We start from the raw sequence: 26,619 nt of genomic DNA, 5'->3' as shown, positions 1-26,619 counted from the left end.
ACTGCATATAGGCAGTGCTCATCTGTGGGTGGATATAGGTACCTGGGCGAGTGTCGTGGAGTTTATGACGATGTGATCCTATCGTGTGCGATGCTGAAGTGTCCGAAGTACGTAGCATGTCCGGCGGAGTGATATTCAACGTCGTCAACCCTGATGTGACGACGGGGTCCGTGCGCGATTACATGATGATTTGACCCCTGGCTGAGCTTATCCCACGACCTTTGCGCTCCAACAACGACCGTTGAAGCTATATATTGAGATAAGGTAGCAGGACCATGGCATCTTCCTGGACGGACATTTATAACAGGGCACCTAAGTATTAAAAGGGGACAAATGGGGGAGAACACATGTTTTCTTCTATATATCTAAACAACCCTCTTCCCTAACACCCGAATACGCTTTACGCCCCCATCAGGAATCATGATCAGCTTTACATGAGTGAATGGCTTGTCGGGAACCAGAGATTCAAAGAGGTGCTCCTTATCTGGGCCACATTTGCTAGGCTCAACAATGGTTGTCCATCCATCCGCCAACGCCCCTGGTTCACCCTCACCAGACCAATCTATCGCTTCAACTTTGACCATCTGAGGGAAGTTGCCTCTGAAAAATGCAGTGTCAACATTCAAGTTCTGGATTGTACCTTTGGTTCCAAGCCGTATAATTGCCCAGTCGACATGGTCCTTGCCTCTAGTCCTTGCCGTCTCCCAGCCACCTCCCATATCCTTGCCCCTGCCCGGAAGAAGCAAATTCGATATAGCACCGAAATGTTCATCGCTGCATGAGACTGCTACCCCTCCATTCTGAGCAGAGGCGAGATCGAATGTGGCATTTTTATCCTCCGGGAACACGGGTACTGCATGGCCATACAGTCTGAACCTGGCAATGCCTCCATCGGGATACATGTTCAGTCGAACATGCGTGTATGGCTTCTTTGTCGGAGCCGCCAACTTCCAGGCAAACCGCTGGGTTGGTCCGCACTCTTGAATCCCAAGAATTGCCTCCCATTTACCCCTACCTCCCTTCCAGCCAACCACCTCCTCATCGCTAGAGCTGAAGACGCCTTCCACGGAGATTGCTGGTGCATTGTTGCCGGAGAAGTAGGTTGTATCAACCTCAATCCCTTCGACAATGCCCGAAGCCACCCCTAGACGAATAACTACATAGTCAAAAGGCGCGGGATTATGGCGGCGGGTCTCCCAACCATCGTACCAGGCGCCGGAGTAGACCATTTTGCCTAGCTGCCGGATAGGTGGCCCAGGGGTGAGAAGGTTGGAGGCCTCCGCAAACCATTCGTCCGAGAACGAAAGGACTTTCCCGCCCAATGCGGCTGATACTAAATCTGGAGAGGTGTCAGTCAGTGAGTCCAACGACGTGAGGTGCCCTGTATTGATATTCATATTCAATTGGATGGGTTTTGTGAGTAAAAATGACTCTTAACACGGCTACAATCACTCGATTTGGGTCTAGGCCATGGTATATTCCTCTCAAATAATAATTACAGGATGTGCTCACCAGTAGTAGAAGATCGAAAAGTTGCATCGATCTTGTCTGCTGCCACTGGGGTCGCGGCCACATTTTCAACCTGATATTCTGTCTCGAACACCATGGTGACGTAATGGCGATGCTAAAGGGAATAGTGAAGAGAGGATGGGGAAACAGGGATTCGGGATTGTAGAAAAATTAACAATTGTTATGAATATTGAAGTAGATTTTCTTGTCGAGGAAATTATAAAGGCACGTAACTAAGTATAAATACTTCGTGTGTGCTATCCTACCGGCCATCTCCGATGAGGGGCAAACAAACCCAAGATGCCCAGCAGCTGCCCAGCCACAACCCCACCATTAAGTGTAGGGTGCCGGTGGCGTACAGTGCAATTGTTTAGTCATGACCAGTCCTCGATCACGTGTAGTGCAATACTCCAGCCAAAACTCTTGGATTCTTTTACATGGGGTACTACTTCGTACTCGAGCCTTAATCTAAGAGGAATCTAACCTTGCTGACATGGAATATATCACTCGTTGAGCTTTGCCATTGCACTTGTGAACATCGTCGTGTGGGCGTTTATCGGAATCGTCCTCGTGAGCAGCCGCCAACCTCCCACCTTTCATTGACAGACTTAGCCTACAAATGATATTCTCAGTACTCCAATACGTAAGGGCAATTTTTATGTTAATATTTTACATTGTTCGCCTGGGGCCGTTGACTGATACCTTTACCAGGGTCTTGTTTCTACACCTGTGCTGGCATATACCCTTAGTCTTCGGCACGCCCTGGATGTAGCCCATATTTCTGTACGTATGAGGAGTTGGAAACTCGTTATCTCAAAGCATGCTTATGTATAACTCTGAATTTAACTTATTATGCAGGCAATCGATCTAACAACGCGGCGCTTGGTAGCAGCGGGCCAGCGCCCGGTCAGCGTCGGAATGTTCTTCTCCTTGGGACACTCGGCGTTGGTACCCTCCTCAAAATACGAGCGACTAATCAATTAGATGAACAAACTTTTAGTCACTTACCCTTCATAGCATAGCGAATTTAAGATCAGTGGACTCGATGCTTGTATTATGTTTTTAGGAGGATGTTCAAGTTAATAGTCATGTAAGTAATGTTTGTCCCTTTTCAACATATTCCCAGTCCAAATTCAATCTGCTTACTTTTGAAAAAGACCTTAGAAAATGTACCCACTCAAAGTATTGTTCAATTCAAGCTTCAATCCATCGTCCAAAGTCGCTCGCCTCAAGACTTCTCCTATCTAGGCTGCTAAAGGAACTTCAATGTGGCTGATTTTGATATTTCCGATCTTATTTACACGTCTCCCTTCTCCATGCTCTCTCTATATGTGTAAAAAGCTAACATTTTATAGCCGGAATGTGTCTATTGGATACAACAGACGGAGCATTAATAATGACCCTCTACACCTCAACTGCGCTAGCCCATGACCAAATCGCAGTCTTGTACTACTCCATCGTTCTTACCGTTATCACCACCATTGTCGCGATAGTAATTGTATTACGCAGCTATTGTCTTTAGTATTAAATGCTGCCGAACCAGAAGGTAGGTTCTGGAACGGTGTTGTAGCTGTTGAAGACTATTGTGACGTTATTGGGGGCACAATCTGCGCTTCGTTCTTGGTGCTCGGTGGTATTAGTAGTCTCGTGTATAACCCGTGGCGTCGATATATTGGTCGTAGATAGTAGAGCTTTGATGGGCCGTAGAATGAGACAAGTGCCGAAAGAGATGCTCTGTTGGGAGAGTCGGAGCCGAGGGAAGAATATGACGATGGGTTTGAGGAGGATGCAAGCCTTCAAAGACCATAGGGAGAGTATGTTGAGAGATTTTAATCTACAGAGGATTACTCGTTCATTGGCCATCCTGTAAACGTCCTCCTAGGATCTACCGAAAAATGACCTAACCGGTGATCGTGCTCCCGACAAGCTGCAAGTCTATCACAAACAGCTTCCTCTGATGTATGTTCTTGTAGCAGGGGTACTATCGATAGGCGAGCATTTCCGATGGCGAGACCATTGTGGCTCACGATCCGTGCGACGCGCAAAACTGCCAGGCTTTTTTCAAGGTTAAGTCTGGGATATGTAAGATGATTCAAATGCTTTCAGAAAGCGGGTTGTGACTGCTGATTGAGCCGTGGTAGCTGCACTGGACCCTTGGGGAAGTGGAAGGGGAACTGAAACTCTAGAGCTACCAATGTCAGGGCCGGAGACTCACGCAAAGAGAGACAGAGTCAATTACTTCACCTTGATCTGCTGAACATCGCATTCCACTGGCCGATTGGCCACCGTTGATTTCCCACCGGTCTGCCTTCCACCGCAACAGGGTAATGTTCAGTCCTGCCACATCGGCACAATGTACGATAGGATAATCAAGGCGTTCGACAGGGCAATCAGCTCTCTGTGAAAAGAGAAAGAGGTAAATGTGTAGGCGAGACTTGTGCATTCGCATTGTGTAGAGATATCGTTACATGTAGCAATACTCATAAGTTGTGAAAGAAAGTCTAGACGTCACCAGCATTATATCTGCTTTCGAGGTGGAGGTACCTAGGTATTTACTGAGGGGTTTTGGTAAGCAGGGGCGGAATAAGGGGGTCTTTTGCACTCTCGCTTAGCTGCTGCTGTTCACTTTACAAAAGAGCAACATAAAAAAAAAAGATGGTAAAAAGTACAATTAAATTCTTTAAGATTAAGAATTAAAATGGCAAAAGAGTTCGGCCCGTTCGTTGGAGGGCCTACATCTCTTGCCGAATAAGATCTGATTCGTATTTTTTGTTGTTTTGTTTTGTTGTTTTATTTACGTCCCCCTTTTTTGGGGCCTGTGCCTACGTACCCTAAATCCCTGTCGACCTCGAAAGTACAATTCGTCCTGAACCACTCAACCAAGTGGCCGCCCTTGTACCCCTCAAAAACCAAAAACTCTTATTTTAATTTATATAGAAGGTGGTGGGAGTTATAGCCAGGCAATTTGTTGTCACCGCCTGTCGCCTACCGTACGTAGTAGATAGATACCTAGGTACGTTCCTCTAGTGGCAGCCAAGAAAAAGAAATATCAAACCAGGAGAAAGTCGGGCATCTGATCGTCGTCATCGCTGGTGCTTGGTGCTACGTACTGCTGCAGCTCCACCACTCAGCAAGGAGCGATTACCTACATCGCCATGGCAAAAGGGTGGACTGATTGGCTGACGGAGCTTACTCGAGCTACAGGCGCCATGGAGGGGTTCGATTATGGCATTGGCACTGAAACATTCATTCCCGTCGTAGCTGAGCTCGAGTGCCACGGCATGTATATCTTTATTGATCTTCATTGCATCTTCCTTCAAGGTCTTTCAGCTCGTCCACGTCTTTAAATTCTCGCTACCACCTTCATCGCTCCATATCTTACTAGTGCCTTCTACATACGCGTACTCGTCAACGAAAGAGCAAGAAGCGGGCCAAAGAACCTGCGAAGCAACAATACAAAGAGCACACGTTACGAGGTCAAGCCAACGCAACGCAATATGGCAACCGCAACAGGAATTCCAGAGGCTATTCCGGACACATTGATGCATCCCCGTGAAGATCAGCGAGACGGGGTTGGAGAATACGAGCCCCTCCTCGGTCGTCGTGGCGATGCGTCCCAGGTTGAGGGGCAGGCCCTTTACCGCAATATCTTCCTCGGTGAGAACTTCACGAAGCCAATCCAAAAACCGAGCTCCTACTAACACTTTACGGTTCAGGCACCGCAGTAATCGCTCAAGCTGGCATCATCCTCCTAGTCGCATCCGTATGGGCAAACGTCTTCCTGCACCGGTTGATCCTCTTCTCAGCACATCCGCTTCTCAACTCAGCGGGCCTGCTAGCAATCACGCAATCCATCCTCGTCCTGCAACCCACCCACACCGCACAACAGAAACGCCAGGGCACAATTACGCATTTCACGATCAACAATCTCTCGATCGATGCGCTGGTAGCTGGCCTGGTGATCATCGAATACAACAAGATATCCCAGGGCTTTTCGCATTTCAAATCTGCCCACGCAATCCTCGGCCTCATCACCTACGTCCTGCTTGCGGTCCAAGCTTTCGTCGGCGCCACGGCATACTTCGTCCCCCAGCTCTACGGAAGCGTAGACAAGGGGAAGTCGCTGTACAAATGGCATCGAGCTACAGGATATCTCATTCTTGTGATGATGCTTGCTACGATGTGTGCGGCGACACAAACAGACTACAACCAGACCACTCTGGGTATTAAATTGTGGGCGGTATTAGTCTCATCTATCTTGATCCTTATTGGAGTTCTACCCAGGATCAAGAAGCAGAAGCTTGACTTTAGTTAGTCCACTATTAAAAGTTATGGTTGTCAATGGAATGGTCTGTTTGAGAGAAACAGCCGTCCCCGCTGCTTTGGTTAACGTCGTGATGAATATCTTAACAATAAATGCCCAGGGTTTGCGATTTGAGGAGCGAGCTATATGGTTGTATACCGGTAGAATAGGAATGTCGTTTCTAGGACGTCGCTTTGTGTCACCTTGGGCCAATTGGATAGGATCCAACAGCTATATGAGATGATAGATTTAGCACATTATAAATATCCTGATCGGTTGTTGCATCTAGTCTCCAAAAATACACTTCTGCATTTGGTCAACCTGCTCCTAGATGCTCGCCCTGGCCTTTCTAGAGAGTAGTTACCTGGGTGGTTCCACAAGCTCCACCCGAAAGTTACTAACTACCACTCCCCGACTAAGAGTCCTGACTTACGACGCATTCGAGCATTGCCTCTTCCTATTTGGCACATAATATCTAGCATGTATATATTGTATTTTTAATTTGGCTCGGAATATATAACCGCGATGTGATCAGGGAACAATGGTGATCAAAAGGAAGAAAACGGGGACAAGCGCAAGATGATACATATGTCTAAAATAAAATGAACCCTAAATGGCGGTATATAGTTCAATCATAGTTCCGCCACACAACATACACTAAACTCCAGTCGCCATCCAAACCAAAAAGCATCTTACCATCTACCAGATCTCACAAACAGGTTCTTTCACAGCACATCCAAAGCTCTCCTTAAAATCCCTCGAGTTGGCCATCGTCCCAAGAATTCTAGCCCACTTGGGCGCATGTGGATCAGTATAGATGCGATTTATCGCCGTCTCCTTCCTGCTCTTCCCACACCACCAATTCCCATAGCTGACGAAGAAAAGTTGTTCTTGAGAAAAGTGATCTAGCCCTGGGAGATCCTCATTGGGCGTTTCAGCCTGACGTTTCTTCCAAGCTGCAAAGGCTGCTGTGATGCCGCCGGCATCAGCAATGTTCTCGCCGAGGGTTAGGCGTCCATTGACGTGTAACGGTTTGCCGTCTGGTCCTGGAACGGTGAACTTGCTATATTGATCGATGAAACAATCAGCTCGTTCTTCGAAGCCTGCCACTGTGCTGTTTGTCCACCAATCCGTGTAATTCCCATTTTGGTCATAATGGCGACCTGTAGAATCGAAGGCATGAGAAAGCTCATGTCCGGAGACCGAGCCAAATGCACCGTAGCTTAGATATTGTGGTACTTCTACATCGAAAACCGGGAATTGCATGATACCAGCTGGGAAGACAATCTCATTTCCTGGCGGGTTGTAATAGGCGTTCACTGTGGGGACCGTCATTCCCCATTCGTCGCGATCGACTGGCTTGCCAAGAGCGGACCATTCCCGTGCAACTTCAAATTGGTCCATTGAGAGCGCATTCTGAAAGAAAGTAGAGGGGCTAATATTGACCGAACGATAATAATCTTGCAGATTCGATGGGTCTAGTATATTTGGGCTCTGCTGATGGTTAACACATGGTGGGCAACAGTATTCTGGGTATTTACCTTGGTTGGATATCCAATCTTTTGGACGATTTTGTGGACCTTCTCAATAGCCAGCTCAATGACGCTTTGGTCCATCCAAGTAGTAACCCTCAGCTTCTCTATAAACCTATCCTTGATATCGGACACGATCTGATCACCAAACTCCTTAGCTTTCTCCGAAAAGGCTTTCTCGACAAAAAAACGGCTCAAAATCCAGCCCAGTCCGCCATCAACGTGACTGACACAGGATCGCCAGCGCTCGGGGGTCGAATCAGGATCCTGCATATTATTAGCATCGTCGAAATGTATTGCCCATACTTTGCAACACCAGGTGGAGCATGAATGCCTCATGGCTAGATTAATAGGGGAATCCTACCTTGCCTTGCAACTCGTTTGTGAATCTACTATAGGCCTTGAGTTCATCCGCTTCTATGTCCGAAGCAAAAGCTTGGATGGTTTTCCATATAAAGTACGTCTGCAACACGTCCTTCGACGTATCTTTTAGAGTAGATGTGAGATTTTTCATATAATCGGGAGACGAAACTATGAGGCGTTGAGTGGTGACGTCTGAAGGCGCTAGACTGTTTATAATATGTCCAAGTTGAACCTGCGGTGTAAGTAGCTCGGCGTCCTTAAGAGACATAGGATTGTAATATTGCTAGCGTTGGAGGTTAGTATCTGTTGTGGGATGGAAACAAGTTTAGCTTACGGTAACATCGTCCCTATCCTCAGCATCGGGGGATGCTGCCGCAAGCTTCTTCTCGAATTCGACGACTGCATGCGCGAACTTCTTGGCCTGGGAACTTGCAGCAATTTTGTCCTGTTTATCATCCTGGAGATCAGGGTGGAGTTGATCAATGATATTTACAAGAGTGTCTTCATATCTTTTTACGACGTCGTCATCTGAGTAATAATCTTTCGCAGGAAGGCCGATGCGCCATGGAGGGGATGCAACAACTACGACAGTATCCGGGTCCTTGTCATCCGCCCCAGCGCCAAATGAGACTAAAGATGAAACACCAAGTCTAGCTAGGAAAAGGACAGTGTCGGACAAGCTTTTGTCGTCCTGCCGAGATACGGGGGAGGTGCCTCGATTTATTGATCCTTGAGCGGGATATAGCTCGGCTACCTTGTGGAGAATTTCGATGAGCGGGCTTACGCCAGCCTTTTTAATAGTCTCTTCATCCATGCAGGCATTGTATGCATCTCGTAGCGTATTGAAGTTCTGCTGATCAACGGAGGAAAGGGTTTCGACGAGGCGGGCCGGAGAGAAACTCGAGTGCTATTAGAAACGGCAGTTAGTTGACCATAATTCATGGGCTTCCTAAAACAGCTGGTTTATTCAATGATACTGACCTTCGAGTCACCTGGATATGGGGCTTCCAGTATATGCCTCAGCAGCATTTGCGAGTTCTCGCTCATGATAGTACCGGTGAATGCATCGCCCTGGTCTGGGCGGAGGTCGTGACGCTCATCCCATCCTCCACAGACGAGTTCCTCAAAGTTATTACACGGGTCAATCGATTTATAGTCCGGGGAGAGGTTATATAGGATTTCGGAGGAAGCGTGCACACATGCAGGAGTTAAGCAAACGGCTGCTTTGCCAGACTTGTAAGCTGGTAAAGGCAAATTAGCAACTGAAATGAAGGTAAGGGTGATGAGAAGGCCGCGGGAATGGGACGCCAGTCTTACCTCTAAAGAAGAGGCATAGGACGCCAATTACACCCAAAATCAACAAGCTCATGGACACAACCACAGCGTTTCTAGCCAGCCATCTCCCAGGTCTTTTGATCAGACCCGCTGGTTGATCGATCCCATCTATCTGCGGGTCCGTCAATAGCGGTGTACGCTCTGCATCGCCCTCGTTCGCCGATTTGGACGTCTGAGCCCCCATCTCGGGGTGACGGTGCGGGGGAAAGGGCGTGGCTAACGGTGAGAGATGGCGACTCAGGATAGTACAAAATGAGGCAAAATGAGCGAGCAATAATGTTGTAGAGCGGCACCTATGATGGGTGATTCCAATGCTTCAAGCAATGGTTGTTGTTGTTGGGCACTCAGAGTCGAGTCGGGTCACGATCGAGATGGCGCAAGTCGAGCTTGTCACCTGGTTCCGGCGAAACGTGGGGGCGGGTAGCATTTAGGGGACAGGGGAGCTTCCACATCTTCCGTCAACCCTGCAAGGTCCCGCTTGGGGCCAAGGTCGGAGTACACAGCTCTGTACGGTCGTGCTTGGAAGCCCTTAACGTGAGTGTATACTCTGTCTGTACATTGTTCTGTATATTCTGCAGCTGTGGCTAGCACATCAAATTCATGTTTGAAGCAGCTCACACTTCGCCGCCATCAGCAAGCATGCTTCTATAGCTATGTCGCTGCCAACTTGCCGTCTTCTCCACGAGGAGCACATCACATACTCCGTTTGCCCAGGACAAGGAAGTCAACATCCTCCACCAGCTTGGGTACAGCGACAAGAAAGAACGGTTCTTTGATTATCTATACCGTAAGCGCACCTTGATGAAGGCGGTTGTCGCTCAACATCTGGGCTTCCAATCAGACGATGCGTGCGATATAGCGGATATGTCTGATTAGCTCTATGGTGGCTTCAATGTCTGTGTTCCTGTCACGATTTCGGCATCGCAAGGGAAAGCGTGTCGTTCTGCTGTTCCCACTACCATACCGTGTTGGTGAGTCCTTTCAGCCAGGCAATGGAGATGAGAAGATCCGATGTGAGGCGGTCACATATGCGTGGGCTCGACGAGAATTGCCCCGAGGTGCCGATTCCACGGCTTTATGGCGTTGCGTTGTGTGCTGGTCAGACGGTGCGTAGTTTAACAATCCCACTAATTGAAAATTCAAATATTAATAATATCCAGTTCACACGGCTACAAAGTTTACCTTTCCTACGTCGATGTATCGATCACTTACGCCGGCACGTCTTGTCATGGCTTGGGTACCGCGTCCCTTCACGATATGTCCGACATTATAACAAACATTTAGGCCTAGGAGATGCAAGCTATCTGTTGGTCGAGTATATCGAGCAAACACAAGGATAAATGCTCTCGAACACATGGTTAGAGAAGCAGCACGATTCGGGGCTACAGGCCAATTTCTTTCGCGACCTTTCGCGGGTTATCCTAACCATTAGTCGAATTCCCTTGCCTAGAATTGGCTCCTTTGTTATTGACGATAATGGGTTCTTGGGTTTAACAAATCGACCACTTTCGATAGATATTCAGGCATTTGAAAACGAGGAGATTTCTACCAACATACTACGAGACTAAACCTATACCACTATCGACTCCTACATCATTGATATGCTTGCAGTCCACGATAATCGCCTTTAAAGCAAGCCGAATGTCGTCAACTACATTGATGACTATATATCAGATATCAGCATTAGCAGCGATGTGTACGATTATGCCCCTCTTCTTTCAGCGGGAGCTGCGGCGCGGGCCGTTTGTTATTACCTTGACAGATATGCACCAGGGCAATATTTTTGTGGATAAAGCCTGACATAGTACCTCGCTGGTAGACCTGGAATGGGCATGCTCTCGACCTATCGAGGTGGTCCAGCCACCTTACTGGCTTACAAACTAAGGCGTGGATCGGATTTTGCTCGACGAATTCAACACGGTACGGATGGAATTCATGAAAATTCTAGAAGAAGAGGAAAAATTGACGGCGAGAAATACGTCCGAGAAAGGGGACTTGCGATTAGGAGATGTTATGAATCAGGCTTGGGAGGTGGGGACATTCTGGTATGCTCTTGCGCTGTCAAGCTCGACGGGCCTCTTCCGTTTTTTCTATACTTAGGTCCAACCCCGGCTCATCAACATCAATGACCAAGATTACGATAGCAGCCATGACCAGGATCGCGACAGCAACAACGGCCAAGATCACGATAGCAACGGCGGCCAAGATCACGACAACCTCATGCCGTACTACAGGGCACATGATATATTCCATATTATATCGCGCAAGTTATCCGACAAGCAAGCATATGACCTGCAGCTTCGCGGAGCTTTCGAGGATAGCTCTATGACATAGTAGCCATGTTTACTTATTTCTCGGCTCCCACTCGACTAACCGCCTTCAGCAGCTTCTCTCTCAAGCTCTTTTTTTCAAACTGCCTGCTGCCCGCTCGTTACGGTTGCCATCTCGCTTTTCTCGCGCGGCCAGGCCGGAGGAGCTAGGCTGCTGGAGGATGTTGACGCTACCCTTGACCCCAACAGCTGCCTCCTGACCGGATTCGGGCTTCTTGGATTTAAATTCACTAGTGGTCGTGGACGGAGAGCTGGCTATTTCTCCAAAACCAGTAAGTTAAGCATGCCGGCATATATCATGCTAACATCGTACTCTTAGTGGAGGGTTTAAACTTCCCGGGATAAGTATTTCTCAGTGATATGAGTTGTCCAAATTGTAATACTACGAGAACGTAGGGTTTTCCTATTCTTTATCAGGATTAGATGTAGTATCCTACCCTCATATGCTCTTCACAGGTGTATAAATTTCTGATGTGATAGATCGTAGATATTGACTGGATACATATACTGTATTTCTATAGATTCTGTATGATTTCTAGCGTTGGCTTATGTCTCTACTTGAGCATATCAGTATGGATCAGCTAAGTATCCGGAAGCACTCATGAATTAGTAATGAGCTAGATAGCATTGTTCTCACCTCTGCCCACAAGCAGATCCCTCGCGCTTCCCATCCTGTCGTTCGACACCGCTCCTTGGAATGCGGGGGAATCGAAATGTTCTGGCGCATCCTTTGCTCGCAGGCTTTAACGAATCGCAGCAGCCGCTCGCCCGAACTCGTTTCTCATTCCCTGAAGGAATCACATGAAGCTGCTCTTGCAAACTCCTTCGTAGACCATTACAAATCACCATAATCTAGTTTAGTCAGAGCAGCTTATCTGGTTGCAAAGTACTTCGTACAGAGGATACTTCCCAGTCCAGGAGCACAATCATCGGCCGGGCCCTCACTATCCTCGTCAGCTAAACTCCATCATTCAATTTTGTATGCCTAGAGAGCACAATCAGTCCGTGGCTATATCATACGCAGAAAGCTTATGTAATTGCTACATATAAAACTACCTACCTAGTAGGTACATAGGTAATGTTACTTTCTACCTTCCTCGGGGGCCATTCCCAAGAACTTATCTTTGATAACCCCAGGTAGCTCTTTGGAGTGTAGCAAAGGGCCAAACAAATTATTTGTTCATGAATCTTGTTCCTCTGATTTTGAGTCTAGGTAGCCATCCGCGTCCCCCTTTCGGCGAAAATGCAGTGTTTGGCGCCCTATCAAGTCACTTTCGATATCGTTGCGGAGCTACCTCCGGATGAACTATTTTAAGTACACTACATCGTCCAGCAGTAGGCACTTGGCATTGACACCAACGTATACTCCTTAGGCCATGCCTAACTGACGTGTTGTGTTATGGGCCCTTTCGTTTGCGGCTCGAAGGTATGATACTGCGCTCCGCATTTACGGAGCTCTTCAGGGCTGAGTTCCGGAGGTGGAGGAGGGCGCTATCCGATTAAACTTTCCACCAAGTCCCTCCACATCCACATCCATCTCACCCCAACCCGCCTGTCTGGTACCGAGTAAGTAATAAGTTCAAGAAGATATGTGGTGTTCCCGCCAAGTGTCGGGGACATGGTACTTTGACAGACAACATCGAAGTTAATGCGGAGATACCTCCGTACTTCTTACTCAACAACCAGCTCAGGATACTCTTTGGAATGCAACTAGCCCCGCCACGGAAGCCCACAAACCCAAAAGCCTTAAAATAGATTTCAAGGGGCGGGAATCAACAGTCTCATACGAAGTACTCTGTCCATAAAAGAAAATATGGCAGTCCACCCTCCACAGTACGTCATTCTTCCAACACTCGCCCATACACACACACTCATCCTCCTTCATGGCCGCGGCAGCTCCGGGCCTGAATTCGCCTCCGACCTCCTCGAATCCGGCATCTCCCAGAGTCTCCCCAGCTGGAAACTCATCTTCCCCACCGCCCTCTCCCGCCACTCCACCGTATTCCAGGAAAATATGACAGAATGGTTCGACATCTACTCCCTCACCGACCCGGCCGCCGAAGCCTCCCTACAGATCGATGGGCTCCGGGAGGGGATTTCTTACGTGCAGGCGCTGGTGGACGCCGAGCTCAAGGATCTGCCAGCTGAGAGGTTGGCTATCGGTGGCATCAGCCAAGGAGCGGCAGTGGGGGTGCATGCATTAATGGGCGGTGTGAGAAGAAGGTTAGGAGGCTTTGTGGGGTTGAGTATGTGGATGCCATTTGTGAGTGAGAAGAAGTTTGGTGAGGAGTTTTATAGATCAACTCTGGGAGTAGAAGGTTACGGGGTAATTAGACAGGGCAGGCAGGAGATGCTAGACACGCCGGTTCTCCTGTTGCATTCCGCGGATGATAATGTGGTAGACGTAGCGCTGGGGAGGGAGACGAAGCGGGTGATGGAGACACTGGGGTTTAGGGTCAAGTGGAGGGAGTATAGTGATGGGGGACATTGGATTCAGGAGCCCGAGGGGGTTAGTGACCTCGTTGCGTTTCTTGAGACGGTAGGAAAGAAATAGGAATGGAGGGAGGTTATATTTAAAGTTGATATGTTTTCCGACATAATACCCTCTCGAGTTGTTGTTTTTATATGAGAGGCAAAGTTCGGATTAAGCCTAAGCCTGCTCTTGGTTGACATTTATAAAAGTTTAGTGCATATTTATTTATAATTGTTTGATATACTTTATCAACTCGAATTCTATAGGCTAAAGCCTAGTAGTAGAATCAATGCTTTGGCATATGTCACGTAATCCTACTAGTAACTAGCCCTGCGGTTTACTAGATATATATACTGCTTAAGCATGGCAGATATTTAATATACTTACCTAGGGTACCTAGGTAGGTACATACACTAAGGTACTTCCAAATTATTTGTTGCCTCCTTGGTGCAGTTGAGGTTGGCAAAAGTACTTGGGTACTTTACTTCGATCCCCACGTGATCTTGAAAAATCAGTATTGTGGCTGCCTGAGGCGGCTACAGTAATAGGCAGTGATCGGCAGCGCTAGACAACAACCCTAGTACATGCGAGTGATTTCATTGGCTGGCTACGAGACGTATGACGACGGTGGATGCCACTGACGTCAGTCGCCGTTCAGGGTCTCTCGGGGACAGTTGCAAATGAAATACAGATATGCGACTGTACGAATTGTAGACCTATCATCTTGCATACAAGCGGTATAGACGTGCAGTACGTCGAGTAAGACGAGTAGGACAGTTACACAACCTTTCAGGTTTGGACGTCTTTCGAATTTCTTTAGGAAGCTACTGCCAGAAGATGATTAAGTGTCTTTGCTTTTTAATGCCGATAGCCCGGAAAACACTGGGACTCGAGGAGGGCAGAGCATCCAGCCAGGAGTAGCGGGTTTTCTCACTATGTTTCACTCGCTCCCCACCCACTCTAAACGTTGGTCTTAGACTCTTAGCTCTTGGGGTACTCCATCGACTTTATTGCAAGCCACGGATTCCTTGCTGGTTATAGTTCGAGCGGTGTCGGGGCCGACTTTCTCCACCGGTTCCTGTTCCTGAAAATACTGGGAAAGTCAGCTGTTTGTGGCCATGTGGCCATGTGGTGGGAAGGAATTGCTCCTTGCTAGTAAGGGAGGGGACTTGACAAGCACGTACTCGAGAGAAGCCAGGTGTTCTACCCCGTAAATTATTCACATTAACCCAAAATGAAAATAAATCTAGAATAATAAACTAAGAATTCAGGAATGCAATCCAAGACAAGACAAGACTATGCAACAATAGAATAGAATGACATGACATAACACAACATACCTAGGTCGCATAGCATGAAAATAGAGTAAAATAATGAACCCCAAATTTGGCGCATTTCATTTCGCGTTCCTAGGCGCTACAGGCTCCAGAGCCAGAAACCAGTACATGTACCTTGCACTGGTGACACGGCAACTCTGCTCTGCTGCGAAATGGAAACATAAACGCGAACATCCTCTCGCTCCACTTCGCCTTCACCTACACCTTCGCCTTCTCACCTACACCTTACAATCACCTCCCAAACTCATAATTCCTCCCACACTTGCGCTGGCAATCTCTATCGCACAAAGATCCGCCTCCATTCTTCCCCTACCTCAGCCGCATGTCGCATGCGCCCATGATCCAGCGATCGCCATAGAATCACCGCAAGGACCACCTATACGTCATTTCCCGCCCAACCGCCTCCTGCTTCGCCCAGATTGATGATAACGGCAACACACGAACAACACCAACAAACACCAACGAAAAGCTTTCCACGAATGAGGGATCGGAGACCGTGTGGTCTGCTGGCGATAGTAACGACGAAAACACCGATTAGCATTCTGGATATCTTGTTGACTCGGTGGCTGTGGGGGTTCCAGTGGGCGCGGCATGCCCCCTCCAAAATCGCCTCTGGATAAACCATCCTCTTGCTCCTCCCATAGTCGAAGACCTAGTGGCTCTCGGCGATCGAGCAGCGAGAAATCGGTTACTCGGTCATCGAAGCATGGGGCGAAGGCCACTCAAACGTCTCAAGGCAAGCCAAAAGAATCGATGCCAGACTTGTCGCCCTGGGATGCGATGGCACCACCGGAGTCAGGGCTGGATAGGGCCCTCGCAGAGTTGGGAGGAGGCGACGGCTTGGGCAAACAGGATAATTCAAGAACGCTGCCAGATGGACCCAGCGAGCATCCACGCACCATAGCGCCAGCAGCTCCCAGAGACTCGGGCGCTGGGGGGCGAGGAGTAAAATTTGGCCCTGAGGGTGTGGATATCTCCAAGATGAACTCGGCAGAAGAATTGGAACGACTGCGAGCAGCTATGAATACACAACTTCAGTTGAGTCAGCAGCGCGAAATGCGTGTCAGGAAATCAGCGATGAAGGGCGATCAAGGTGGAATCGCGTCTACTACGACAACAAAATCTCGAGTGTCGCCAATACATGAGGAGGAGGCGCCATCTCCGTCATCTTTGGACGAAGCTTTCGCGAGCCCTCTTCCAAGTGCTACGACCTCGACCGAGTCTGCAGCAACGATCCGCGAAGGATTCACACCAGCTGCCATGTCTGTACGCACCCCGTCATACCCATTTCCTTCGATGAAGACCCCACGACATTTAAGCTACAACAGCCATCGTCCCTTTACCACATTGTCCCCGACAGTTAATCCAGCACCGCCGTCGGGGGAGCCCTTAGACAGACATGTCTGTGACCGAGTGCAGTCCGGCCCAGTTACCCCCGCGTCGTCGTTGAACTTCCATCCTCCGGCGGCGTCTCCGCAGGTGAACGATCCCAACTATCAGATGCCAGATCTCTACGACTTGAGTCTAAGGCTTGTGTCGGAGCCTGGGCTTGATTCGTGGTGGACTACGGTTTCCGACATTATGCGAGACTCTTATATGGCCGAGCGCGTGACACTGACGATTCCAGCCGACCCTACAGATGTGGAGAATGTCCCTTGGGCCCAAAAGGCGACATTTAATGCCATAGAAGAGGACGAACTGAGCCTCGCATACTTGCCGCGTGGAAGCAGTTTGGTGGTCAGCAGTACAAATGAAATATCCAATTCGGACGAGGGAGATTCACCCCCGGACTTCTGGCCGACCCTGAGGGCAGTTCGACCCGGCCTTCAAAGCAGACACTCGTTTACCGCCTACGAAGATACGAAGCGCGAGACCCCTCCAGTTCCTGAGGAACATAGAAGCACTGCCACGCGACCAGCAGTCTTAGCTAGAGCAAAGAGTTACGTTGCGGGTGCCCCAGATATGCCACTCAGTTCGGCCAGGCGCCCAAGTGCAAGGCCTAGTTTACAATCTCTACGACGCCATACAGAATTTGAAGAGATGAAATCGTCTGTCGTCTGGGAGGATAATGAAGGGGCTGAAAGAGAAGTGCGAGGGCGTGTCTTCCCAGTTCTACAGGCTCTAGACTACGAAGCGGATCCACTAATAGATAATACTGGTGTCATGCGAGTGCTGGAGCGTGAGAAACTCGTTGTTCTGACGCGAGACTATCCTTATAACCAACGACCGGATTCGACAGATGACAAGAGTAATGGGAGCGGAACCAAGTCACAGCGAAGTGGGAAGTCGAAGGAATCGCCACCTGATAAGTCCAAGAGAGGGAAAACCACCGATTTAAGCTCGCGGATCCAATCTTTTCTGGGTAGCAAGAGCAAACATGCTCAACGTTCTAGCCGTGAGCCTCCAGTCGAAGCTGCAAAGTACGAGGAATATGAGCAAGGTTCGCAATCCCCGTGGTCTCAGTCACCAGCGCCCTCACCTGCCGTTCGCTCTGAAACGGACGAGAACCCATTTTTCGCTAATGCCCCGGTCGACGAGGAGACCTTCGATCCAAATCCGACATCAAACGATTATTCGCAAGCTTCTCAAGTCGAGGCTATTGGGGTAGATAGGTCTTGGACGGTGTTGCATCTGCCTTTGATGCACCCCTTGCTTTCTAAGGCTGTCCATGCCTTCCGTCTTGATGCTGCCGCCATGGAATCGAAGTCAGCTGCTCGCGCCAAAGGCGTCGATACGAAGGCAAAGCCGCAAGAGCCAGAGGCGATTAGAGAAAGGCGGACTCCTATTGCGATTTTATCACTGCTAAGCCCCGTTATTCCGTATCCTTCGAGTCTTAGGCACTCTTTGGAATTTCTTGCTCCCCATTTAGCGAGCTCATATTCCCTCTGTCGTCACCACTCCAACCTTCAAACAGAGATTGCTGGCCTATCGAGAAAGGGCCCGCGACAAGCTGGATTTGGCGCCGTTATCTCCGGTGCACCTCCCGTTGATGAACGGATAGCACTTGGCCACACCTGCTCATCTTCCATTGATGAGAATAATATTCAACGGTCATCTGGAGGCAGTATCACAAGTCCGAGCGACTATTCTTGCGTGTCTAGAAGCGCCGCTGGGTCTCCTGCCGTCACCCCAGGCTGGGAACCAAGCAGTGTTGGCTTCAGCCGGGACAAAAGACTCAGTGGCGGAAGTCCAGTCTATGGTGCTGGAGAAAGCTATTTCGCTCCGAGGGTGCGTCCCGCTCTTGGGCGAGTGGACACAGGCTCTACGAACAACAGTATAGTTAGAGCACGGCTGCCATCTAAAGATCCTTCCCCAATAGAAGCGAGATCCCACCAGCAAAGTCGAATGTTGGAAGAGAAACGCGGAGCTCCTGCAACCCCTGATACCGACCTCCGTAGCGACCTTAACTTGACCAAACCAGAAAATGATGAGTCTCGATCTGTGACTTCAATATTGAAGCATGAGACTGCTGAACCGGAAAATGCCAGCCCCGCTCGCAGCCACCCTGAAGCTCCTCCCCGACGCCAGACATCGCGTGGTTCAAAGGGGCCAATGGCGGAACGGACACCCCATACGCAACTACATTCATATGGGGCGGACTTCAGTGCAACATTTCAATCTCTGCCAACTACGTCTGGCAGAGGCTCGTCAACCACGGTGGTTCCTGGGCGCTCGGGATCTATGCCTGTGCCAACAGAAATGCCGCCGCCATCAGATCGAGTGAAGGGGTTGATGCTCGACTCGTTGCCCGCTCACGTTTTCGTGGCTATGCCCCCTTCAGGCGAAATAGTATGGGTTAATAATAGATATTTGACCTACCGTGGTCAGACGGTCCAGGATCTCTACCACGATCCTTGGGCAAGCCTTCATTCCGACGAGCGAGATGAATACCTAAAGGCTTGGGGCCATGCCATCCGTTCTGGAGAACAATTCTCCAAGCAAGTACGCATCAGAAGATTTGACGGCAGCTACCGTTGGTTTTATACCAGGGCGGTGGGTCACCGTGACCACCGAGGCGTTATTGTGCAGTGGTACGGCACACACATGGATATCCATGATCAACATGTGGCAGAGGTGAAAGCAGCCCGGCAGGAGGAGATCGAAGCATCGGAGGCGAAACACCGGCAACTTGCGAACCTAATCCCCCAAATTACCTTTGCAGCGACGGAGGATGACGGCATCACCTTTGCGAACGAGCAGTGGTTGTCATACACCGGCCAGAGCTTTGACGATGCCTTGGGATTAGGTTTTATGGATCATATACATCCAGATGATCTCGCCAAGTGCCATATCCCTGTCAATCAACCACCAGCTCCGGCTCCCTTTACCGTGCGGTCGAAGAAGCGGCACGAAACCAGTCGGCGTCCCGCTCAAGTATCTTCTGGAGGCAAGTCCAAGTCTTCCAGCGCCTCCGAGGCACCAAACGAAATCACTGTCAAAGGGGTTTATCCATCGCTTTCGAGAACCAACAGCTCGAGCAGCGAATCTATTTATGAATACCCTATTGCAGACTTGGCTGAGCTGGCGAGAACTGGGGTGATCAAGATCACCACAGATAGCGATGGAAGACAGTCATATGAAACGGAAGTGCGATTAAAATCTAAAACTGGGGATTACCGTTGGCATCTTGTGCGTTGCGTCGAGGTCGAAAATATTGCTCTCGGTAGCGGTGACGGCTCGTGGTTCGGTGCTTGCACCGACATCCATAACCATAAACTGCTTGAAAAGACGTTAAAAGAGACTATGAACGTGAAGACAAGATTCTTAAGCAATATGTCACATGAGATCCGTACACCACTCATTGGCATTTCTGGAATGGTCAATTTCTTGCAAGATACACCCCTCACCGATGAACAGGCAGACTACTCCAATACAATCAAATCCAGTGCCGATAGCCTTCTCAACATTATCAACGATATCTTGGATCTGTCAAAAGTTGATGCCGGCATGATGAAACTGTCCTTTCAGTGGTTTCATACCCGCTCATTAGTTGAAGAAGTTAATGAGATTCTGTGCTCACTGGCAATCACCAAGCGAATCGAGTTGAACTATGTCGTTGATGTCGATGTTCCTGAAATGGTCAAGGGAGACAAGTTCAGAATTCGACAAGTCCTACTCAACATTGTAGGTAATGCAATCAAGTTTACAACAGTTGGCGAGGTCTTTAGCCGTTGCAGAGTTTCGCAAAATGCTTCCATCAATCCCAACGAGATAGTGCTGGAATATTCCATCATCGATACCGGAAGTGGATTCACACAGGAGGAGGCGGAAATGATTTTCAAACCATTTAGCCAAATCGATGGAAGTAGCACTCGCACTCACGGGGGCACTGGCCTAGGGCTGGTGATTTCAAGACAACTTGTTGAACTCCATGGTGGCAAGATGGAAGGCAGTGCTGTCCCCGGGAAAGGCTCAACATTCACGTTTACAGCAACGTTTGGCTTGCCTACCGAGGAAGATCACCCGGCAACAAAATCAACACCGCAGCGCAGCAAAGATATACCGATCAGCGCCGCACTCCTCAATGATCGCACTGTTACACGTATCCTTAAGCCTGAAATCATGAATATGCCTCTGGCGGCCGGCCAGCGGCTGCCGTCCCCAATATTTGGCCGTCCCAACAACGAGCCGAGTATTATCGCATCCCCTGCTACGCTATCACCCGGTAGCTCAACACCATCAGTTAGTTCCGTGCAGTCGCATGTTACGCAGATGTCGTCGTCATCGTCAATAGGGCAAAGCCTTTCTAATTTCAGTCAGGCGACGAGAATAGGCTCATCCAAAGACAATCAAATGAATCTCGCGCTCCCCGATAGGCGCTCCTCATCCTCATCCAGCATTAACCCGCCTAGCTCGGTGGTAGAGTCTGATGACTCGTCTAGAACCGTTTTACCGCTAGCGGATACTGAGCTACCTCGCGGTAGTAACGCGTCCCAAATGGACACTGTCCCTGTTAAACGATCAAGACCACCAATGTACTCGATCTTAATCATTTGCCCCCAACGACACAGCCGTGAGGCCACCACGCAGCATATCGAGATGACATTGCCTAAGGATGTTCCACATCAAATCGCAGCCCGGGCAACCGTTGAAGAAGCCCAGCAGTTGATTTGTGGGGATGATCCCGTTTTTTTTACGCATATCGTTGTAAATATTAGTTCAAAGGAGGAAATTGTTACTTTGATTAACCAAACCATGTCATCGACAACATCGCCTGACACGTCGGTTGTCGTGCTTTCTGACCCAGTTCAAAGGCAAGAAATCTTCAGAATAGCAACAGCTTATGATTACGATCAGCTCGCCAAAGAGCACCGCCTTACCTTCGTTTTCAAGCCGGTCAAGCCATCTCGATTTGCGGTTATCTTCGACCCCGAGAAGGAACGAGATCTCAGCACAGACCGCAATCGCTTCAATGCTGCTCAACAAGTCGCGGATCAAAAGCAGAGCTATCTTGAGGTAACAAAGCGGATAGGCAATAAGGGCCTCAAGGTGCTTCTCGTTGAGGATAACCTGGTTAACCAGAAGGTCCTCTTGAAATTTCTGAGCAAAGTGGGTATTGCAGTCGAGCTTGCGTTGGATGGCGTGGAATGTACAAAGAAAGTGTTTTCTCAGGACCACTCGTTCTACTCCCTTATCCTCGTAAGTACACCCACTCCCTCGATGCAAACCGACCACTGACATAATGACATAGTGCGATCTCCATATGCCCAACAAAGATGGGTACGAGACATGCCGCGAGATTCGACAGTGGGAGGAGAGGGAGTCGTACCCCCCCATGCCTATCATCGCTCTCTCCGCCAACGTGATGGCCGATGTTGTGGACAAGTGCGTGCAGGCGGGGTTTAACAGCTATGTAACAAAGCCTGTTGACTTCAAGGCGCTCAGCGTAACAATGGGAGATCTTCTCGACCCCAATGGCTCCGAGAACGCTTCGGTTTAATTATTTCCGTCAGCATTTGTATATTGCGGCGTTTCGTTGGCTTTAGCGGTTGACTGTGTGCGTGCACATGGCACAATGTGTCTTTCCTATGCTGGCATATAGGAAAGTGGTGGATTGTTTTTTAAGTGTATCTCCTTGATTCTGTAGAAAATAATGTAGGATATCTGTAGCTGCTCGAGCTGCAGATAACCTCTTTGGCGGTGCTTGGTTTTTCTCATGGTGGACAGCTATTTCCTGCTAGCCTCCCTGCAGGATAGAACTCGAAGATGATGACCTTTACTGGGGACCTTTACTTTCTTTACCTCGGGACAGGAAATACACAGAGACGCGATAATGGATTGAACGGTTAGCATAGCGAGCGTGGCATTTATGGAGGAACAGGGCTCTACGGAGGCGCACCGGGCTGGATTATCGTGCATGGGCGTATATATTTTAATTTTCGCTGGGGGGGGACTCATATTGTTATGCGATACGAAGATGGTTAGGAAGGGGGGAATACATTTGGATGGGACGATGTAAGGTCTAAGGATTCTTGTATTTTAAACCGCAATTTAATCTGCTTCGGTGTGCATTCTATGGATGGGGTTTGGGTTTATTTCTCGTGGTGAGTGGTGGGTGTGGGTGTTGCAACGGTTGCTGTGCTGCTGTGCTTTACGCGTGGTGTGGCTATGGATAGAGAGCATTTTGTTGTGTAGAGCTATTCTTAAGCCTGAGAAAGCCCATGTTGGAAAATGCTAGGCTTAACATCCATAGCAGTCCAAATGGACAAAGACAAGATTTCCCAGATGCAGTCAAAAATGTTGGAGAGTGGCAACGGAGCAGCAGGCGACCACCAGAAGCGAGCATAAACAAGGCTACGAGCGCTGGGATGCCTGTAGCAACCGGTTGCCATGGTGTGCCTGTGCGCTGGAAGCGGCAGAAAGCAGTCACGATGGAGGGAGACCGTGGGCGCATTGCAGTTACCTACAGAACTATGTACAGTACCTGGTTATTGCGAAGAGTAAATTGACAAGTAATTAAATCTACAGGCTGCAGCGACTTTATATTAATATAAGTCCAATTTTGCAATTCCAATTCGAAGTACATGTATAATTACAACTATAATTAAAATTAAAATACTCTGATACTCGGGATCCCTTGTTGATAACGGCGCGGCTCCACGCGGCTGCGGCGGTTGGTGTGCGGGAGGCCGGGGGGGCACGAGGCTGCGGGTCGCGCCTGCCCTGCAACCCTTGTCGCTGCAGCGACAAGTCCACCCCAGATTGGGTTTAGCCTGAGTCGTTTGCGATGACCATCCCCCATCCCACATCAACGTCCACTCTTTCTTCCTCCATCGTCGATCAACGCTTCTTGAAATTTCGTGAATTTACATTCCAGCTTCCTGATTCACCTCTTACTTGCCTTCAAGGACCTTCTGATCACTGATACATCATCTGCCCCTTCATTACCCTCTCTGCCCCCTCGTTTTGCGTGCGCGTCGTCACGATGTCGTCGCGTCGCACTCGAGCCCATCCCAGCCCCAGTGGGTTCCGTCAACTCGAGGATCAGCCTCGCAAGAGGACTACTCGTGCCAGGACACAGAAGACCATCAAGACCATCGCCGATTCTGCTCAAGCTGCCGTCGATGCTCCTGCCGCGTCTGCCTCTGCCTCTGCTTCTGCTCGTCCCCTCTCCCCTCCCACTGGTACTTCGCGATCGCAATCAGAGAACGAACATGACGTCGAGTCTGACCCTCAGGCTGTGCCCGAGTCTCGATCGACCTCACCTCCCTCCCCCATCCACGCCCAACCTTCCACCTCGCGCACCCGTACCATCTCGCCACCCTCCTTCAAACCCTTCACCCTCAACAACTTAAACAAAGTCGCTAAGCGCACATCACCAATTGGTGCCGCTCGGAGCCGCAACCAGTTGAATAATAAGAATGCTTCCACTACCTCGCCAGGCCGGAAGCCAACTTCGACCAAAGCTCCAGTGCACAGTGTACTGGGTAAGCACAGTCGAGTTGAAGCGTCATCATCTACCCACCAAAGTGTTGATGACTTTGATATTGAGGAGTTGTCTCGTCCTGCTAAGCGGACTCGAAATGATATGAACATTGAACCAGACTACGTAAGTTCCAATTCCAAACCATGATCCTCAATGTTTGAAACACTGCTAACTTCCATTCGCAGCATTATCGATCGGATTCGTCGGTTGATATGGATGCACTTGAAGACGTAACCGGAAACCCGATCTCGGATCGCGAACATCAGAAGAAGATGAAGGAGATCCGTGCCATGGAGCACCGAAGGGAACTTCTTCGAGAAGTGAGTCCATTCTAACAATTTTTCCTTCAAGTTCAAATGCTGACTTGCTGTCTTGTAGAAAAAGCGTATGGCTAAAGAAGAAAAAGCTTCTTATCTTATTATCCCAGAAAATTCAACTGAGAAGAGACTCGAGCTAAAGAGAAATGACATTATAGACGCGACGCGCTGTCTAGCCAAATGGGCAGAGCGCGACCCCTCCAACCCAGTACCAAATGCGCAGCAGTTGGAGGCACTTCTAGAGGCATTCAAGACCCAGGAGTTGGCAAAGGCTGCCGCAACTCAGGCTACTGGTGAGGTTCCAACCACCGCAGGAGTTGTCCACGAGGATACTTCCACACACCATCGCGACGGGGCTGAACAGCCAGACCAACCATCTGCTCCTATGGATGCTGAGGCGGACATCAGCGAGACAGAAACCGAGATCGAGGAACCTGAATTCCCAGGCCCGCCCAAGACTCCGGAGCCGAAAGAATCTCGTCTCTGGAGCACTGTGTCAAGAGTAAAGGACATAGTCACTACCCCTTTCAATTTCACCTTCATGGGTCGTCGAGGCGAAAGTACCATCGACGCAACCCCGATCGCTAATCACCCTTCAGAAAGCCCCACCAAGTTGGCATATGATCAGCTACCTGCAATTCCTGAATCTCTTACTCGTACCCCGGCACGAATTCGCAGACGCCGTGCTCCGGTTACTGATAAGCCGGCAGAAAAAATGCAATTTACCTCTGGCGTAAGGGTTCGCGACATTACTAGTCAACGTGCCCCAGCTGCGACACCCACCCATCGAAATCCGTGGGCCCCACGAGCTCAGACAGAGCGCAAGAAACGACCTTATCGCGCATATCTGGACAAGAAGCCTCCAACTGTTACCCCGGTTCATCTTGCTGGTGTGATCACCCAGGAGAGAATCAAGGAGATTCAGGATCGACAGGATCGGGAAGCTGAGGATCGCCTCGCAAAGGCTCGGCAGGAGTCTAGACGAGCACGTGTCGAAGATGAAGAAGTCTCTCTTGCTAGAGAGCATATCATTAACAATGAAACCCTTTCACAGGCAGGGCAGGAGACCGGGAAGAAGCGAAAGCGCAGATCTGTTCGCACCCCCCCAGAAAACGCTCCTGGAGTGTTTACTGTTCCGTATGAGAGTAGCTCCGAGGAAGGAGACTCTGAAAGCGAAAATGACACGTTGATGGATACTGCCGGCATTGTTCCGACACCCCTCCCCGTTCCGCAATTGCCTCAGATTCCCATCTCCCCTACTCCGGTACCGAGACATGTACGCAGAAAAAAGGCACCGGCAAAAGAAAAGCCAGTGGAACCAAAGAGAAGTTTGAATTTATTCAAATGGGATGAGAATTCGCCAACCACAGCTGAAATCACCCGAATGCTTTGCCCCCCGGAGTCACCACCTACAACACTCCCATCAGAGGATGTGCTCCCGGTGTCACCTGATTATACACTCCCATCAGAGGAGTCCATCCCTGTGTCGAATGATATTACTATCCCATCAGAGCAGTCACTCCCAGTGTCAAACGATAGTACACTCCCGTCAGAGGAGCCCCTCTCTATGTCGAACGATATTACAATCCCGTCCGAGGAGGCATTAAATATTGCAGTCCCAGAGGAACTGCAGCAGTTGTCATACGACACTGCACAACAGACGACCGAGTGGCAACAGACGCCACCTGCGAAGCCGCGGCCCAGCAACGCCCAGCTTCCTCCTGCCCCCCAACCGTCGGCGTTGGCCTTGGCCAACGCCAAAAAGTACCAGCCGAAGCATCCGAGTAAGCTGCGGAACATGACGAAGATGTCTCCCCTACATGGGGAGACATCTGGGAAGGAGAATGCGGGTGTGGGCGAGGGTGAAGGGGCGCGGCCCTTCACCTTCGATAATTTTACCGCGGGGGTGGAGAAGGCGGTCGAAAGACTGCCAGAAGATTTCTGGGTGTTCCCAGAGTGATCTGGGGGGGTGGTTGGGGGGGAGGAGTGTGTTTGTTTCGTTTTTTTTGTTTTTTTGTATGATTATTTAGGCATGGAGCGGGGGGGGCGGGGGGGCGGCATTGGGCCGGTGTTGGAGTCTTGTTGTTTTTTTGTTGTTTTTTTTGTTTTTTGTTGCTTTTGTGCCGCCTGCGGGCTGGCTTTTGTTGTATGTAGAGTAGTTTTTGCTTCGTCCGTCCAGGTAGGCCAGATGTGG

General features: G+C 49.5%; 6 protein-coding genes across 6 annotated transcripts; 4 read left to right on the top strand and 2 right to left on the bottom strand.

The window, feature by feature from the left end:
• Positions 1-365: 365 nt before the first annotated feature.
• On the bottom strand, positions 366-1,606 carry BP5553_01268 (Allantoicase; the record flags this gene model as incomplete). The annotated part of the gene is made up of 2 exons (XM_032009891.1): positions 366-1,339; positions 1,513-1,606. 2 exons carry the CDS (start codon positions 1,604-1,606, stop codon positions 366-368), a joined length of 1,068 nt encoding a protein of 355 aa, XP_031873945.1.
• Positions 1,607-5,006: 3,400 nt separating this feature from the next.
• BP5553_01267 (Uncharacterized protein) lies at positions 5,007-5,824 on the top strand (the record flags this gene model as incomplete). Its single annotated transcript, XM_032009890.1, has 2 exons — positions 5,007-5,166; positions 5,226-5,824. The coding sequence occupies 2 exons, from the start codon at positions 5,007-5,009 to the stop codon at positions 5,822-5,824; spliced, it is 759 nt and encodes a 252-aa protein (XP_031873944.1).
• Positions 5,825-6,511: 687 nt separating this feature from the next.
• On the bottom strand, positions 6,512-9,226 carry BP5553_01266 (uncharacterized protein; the record flags this gene model as incomplete). The annotated part of the gene is made up of 6 exons (XM_032009889.1): positions 6,512-7,306; positions 7,354-7,611; positions 7,709-7,990; positions 8,042-8,614; positions 8,689-8,948; positions 9,025-9,226. 6 exons carry the CDS (start codon positions 9,224-9,226, stop codon positions 6,512-6,514), a joined length of 2,370 nt encoding a protein of 789 aa, XP_031873943.1.
• A 3,959-nt stretch (positions 9,227-13,185) lies between these two features.
• BP5553_01265 (uncharacterized protein) lies at positions 13,186-13,926 on the top strand (the record flags this gene model as incomplete). Its single annotated transcript, XM_032009888.1, has 1 exon — positions 13,186-13,926. One exon carries the CDS (start codon positions 13,186-13,188, stop codon positions 13,924-13,926), a length of 741 nt encoding a protein of 246 aa, XP_031873942.1.
• Positions 13,927-15,773: 1,847 nt separating this feature from the next.
• Positions 15,774-22,122, top strand: BP5553_01264 (ATPase of HSP90 chaperone topoisomerase II kinase; the record flags this gene model as incomplete). Its single annotated transcript, XM_032009887.1, has 2 exons — positions 15,774-21,821; positions 21,874-22,122. 2 exons carry the CDS (start codon positions 15,774-15,776, stop codon positions 22,120-22,122), a joined length of 6,297 nt encoding a protein of 2,098 aa, XP_031873941.1.
• A 1,485-nt stretch (positions 22,123-23,607) lies between these two features.
• On the top strand, positions 23,608-26,385 carry BP5553_01263 (uncharacterized protein; the record flags this gene model as incomplete). The annotated part of the gene is made up of 3 exons (XM_032009886.1): positions 23,608-24,231; positions 24,294-24,428; positions 24,487-26,385. The coding sequence occupies 3 exons, from the start codon at positions 23,608-23,610 to the stop codon at positions 26,383-26,385; spliced, it is 2,658 nt and encodes an 885-aa protein (XP_031873940.1).
• Positions 26,386-26,619: the final 234 nt, after the last annotated feature.

Source organism: Venustampulla echinocandica (genome assembly GCF_003357145.1).
Source record: "Venustampulla echinocandica strain BP 5553 chromosome Unknown scaffold_0, whole genome shotgun sequence".
Classification (NCBI taxonomy): Eukaryota; Fungi; Ascomycota; class Leotiomycetes; order Helotiales; family Pleuroascaceae; genus Venustampulla; species Venustampulla echinocandica.
This window is presented reverse-complemented; position numbering and strand designations above follow the sequence as displayed.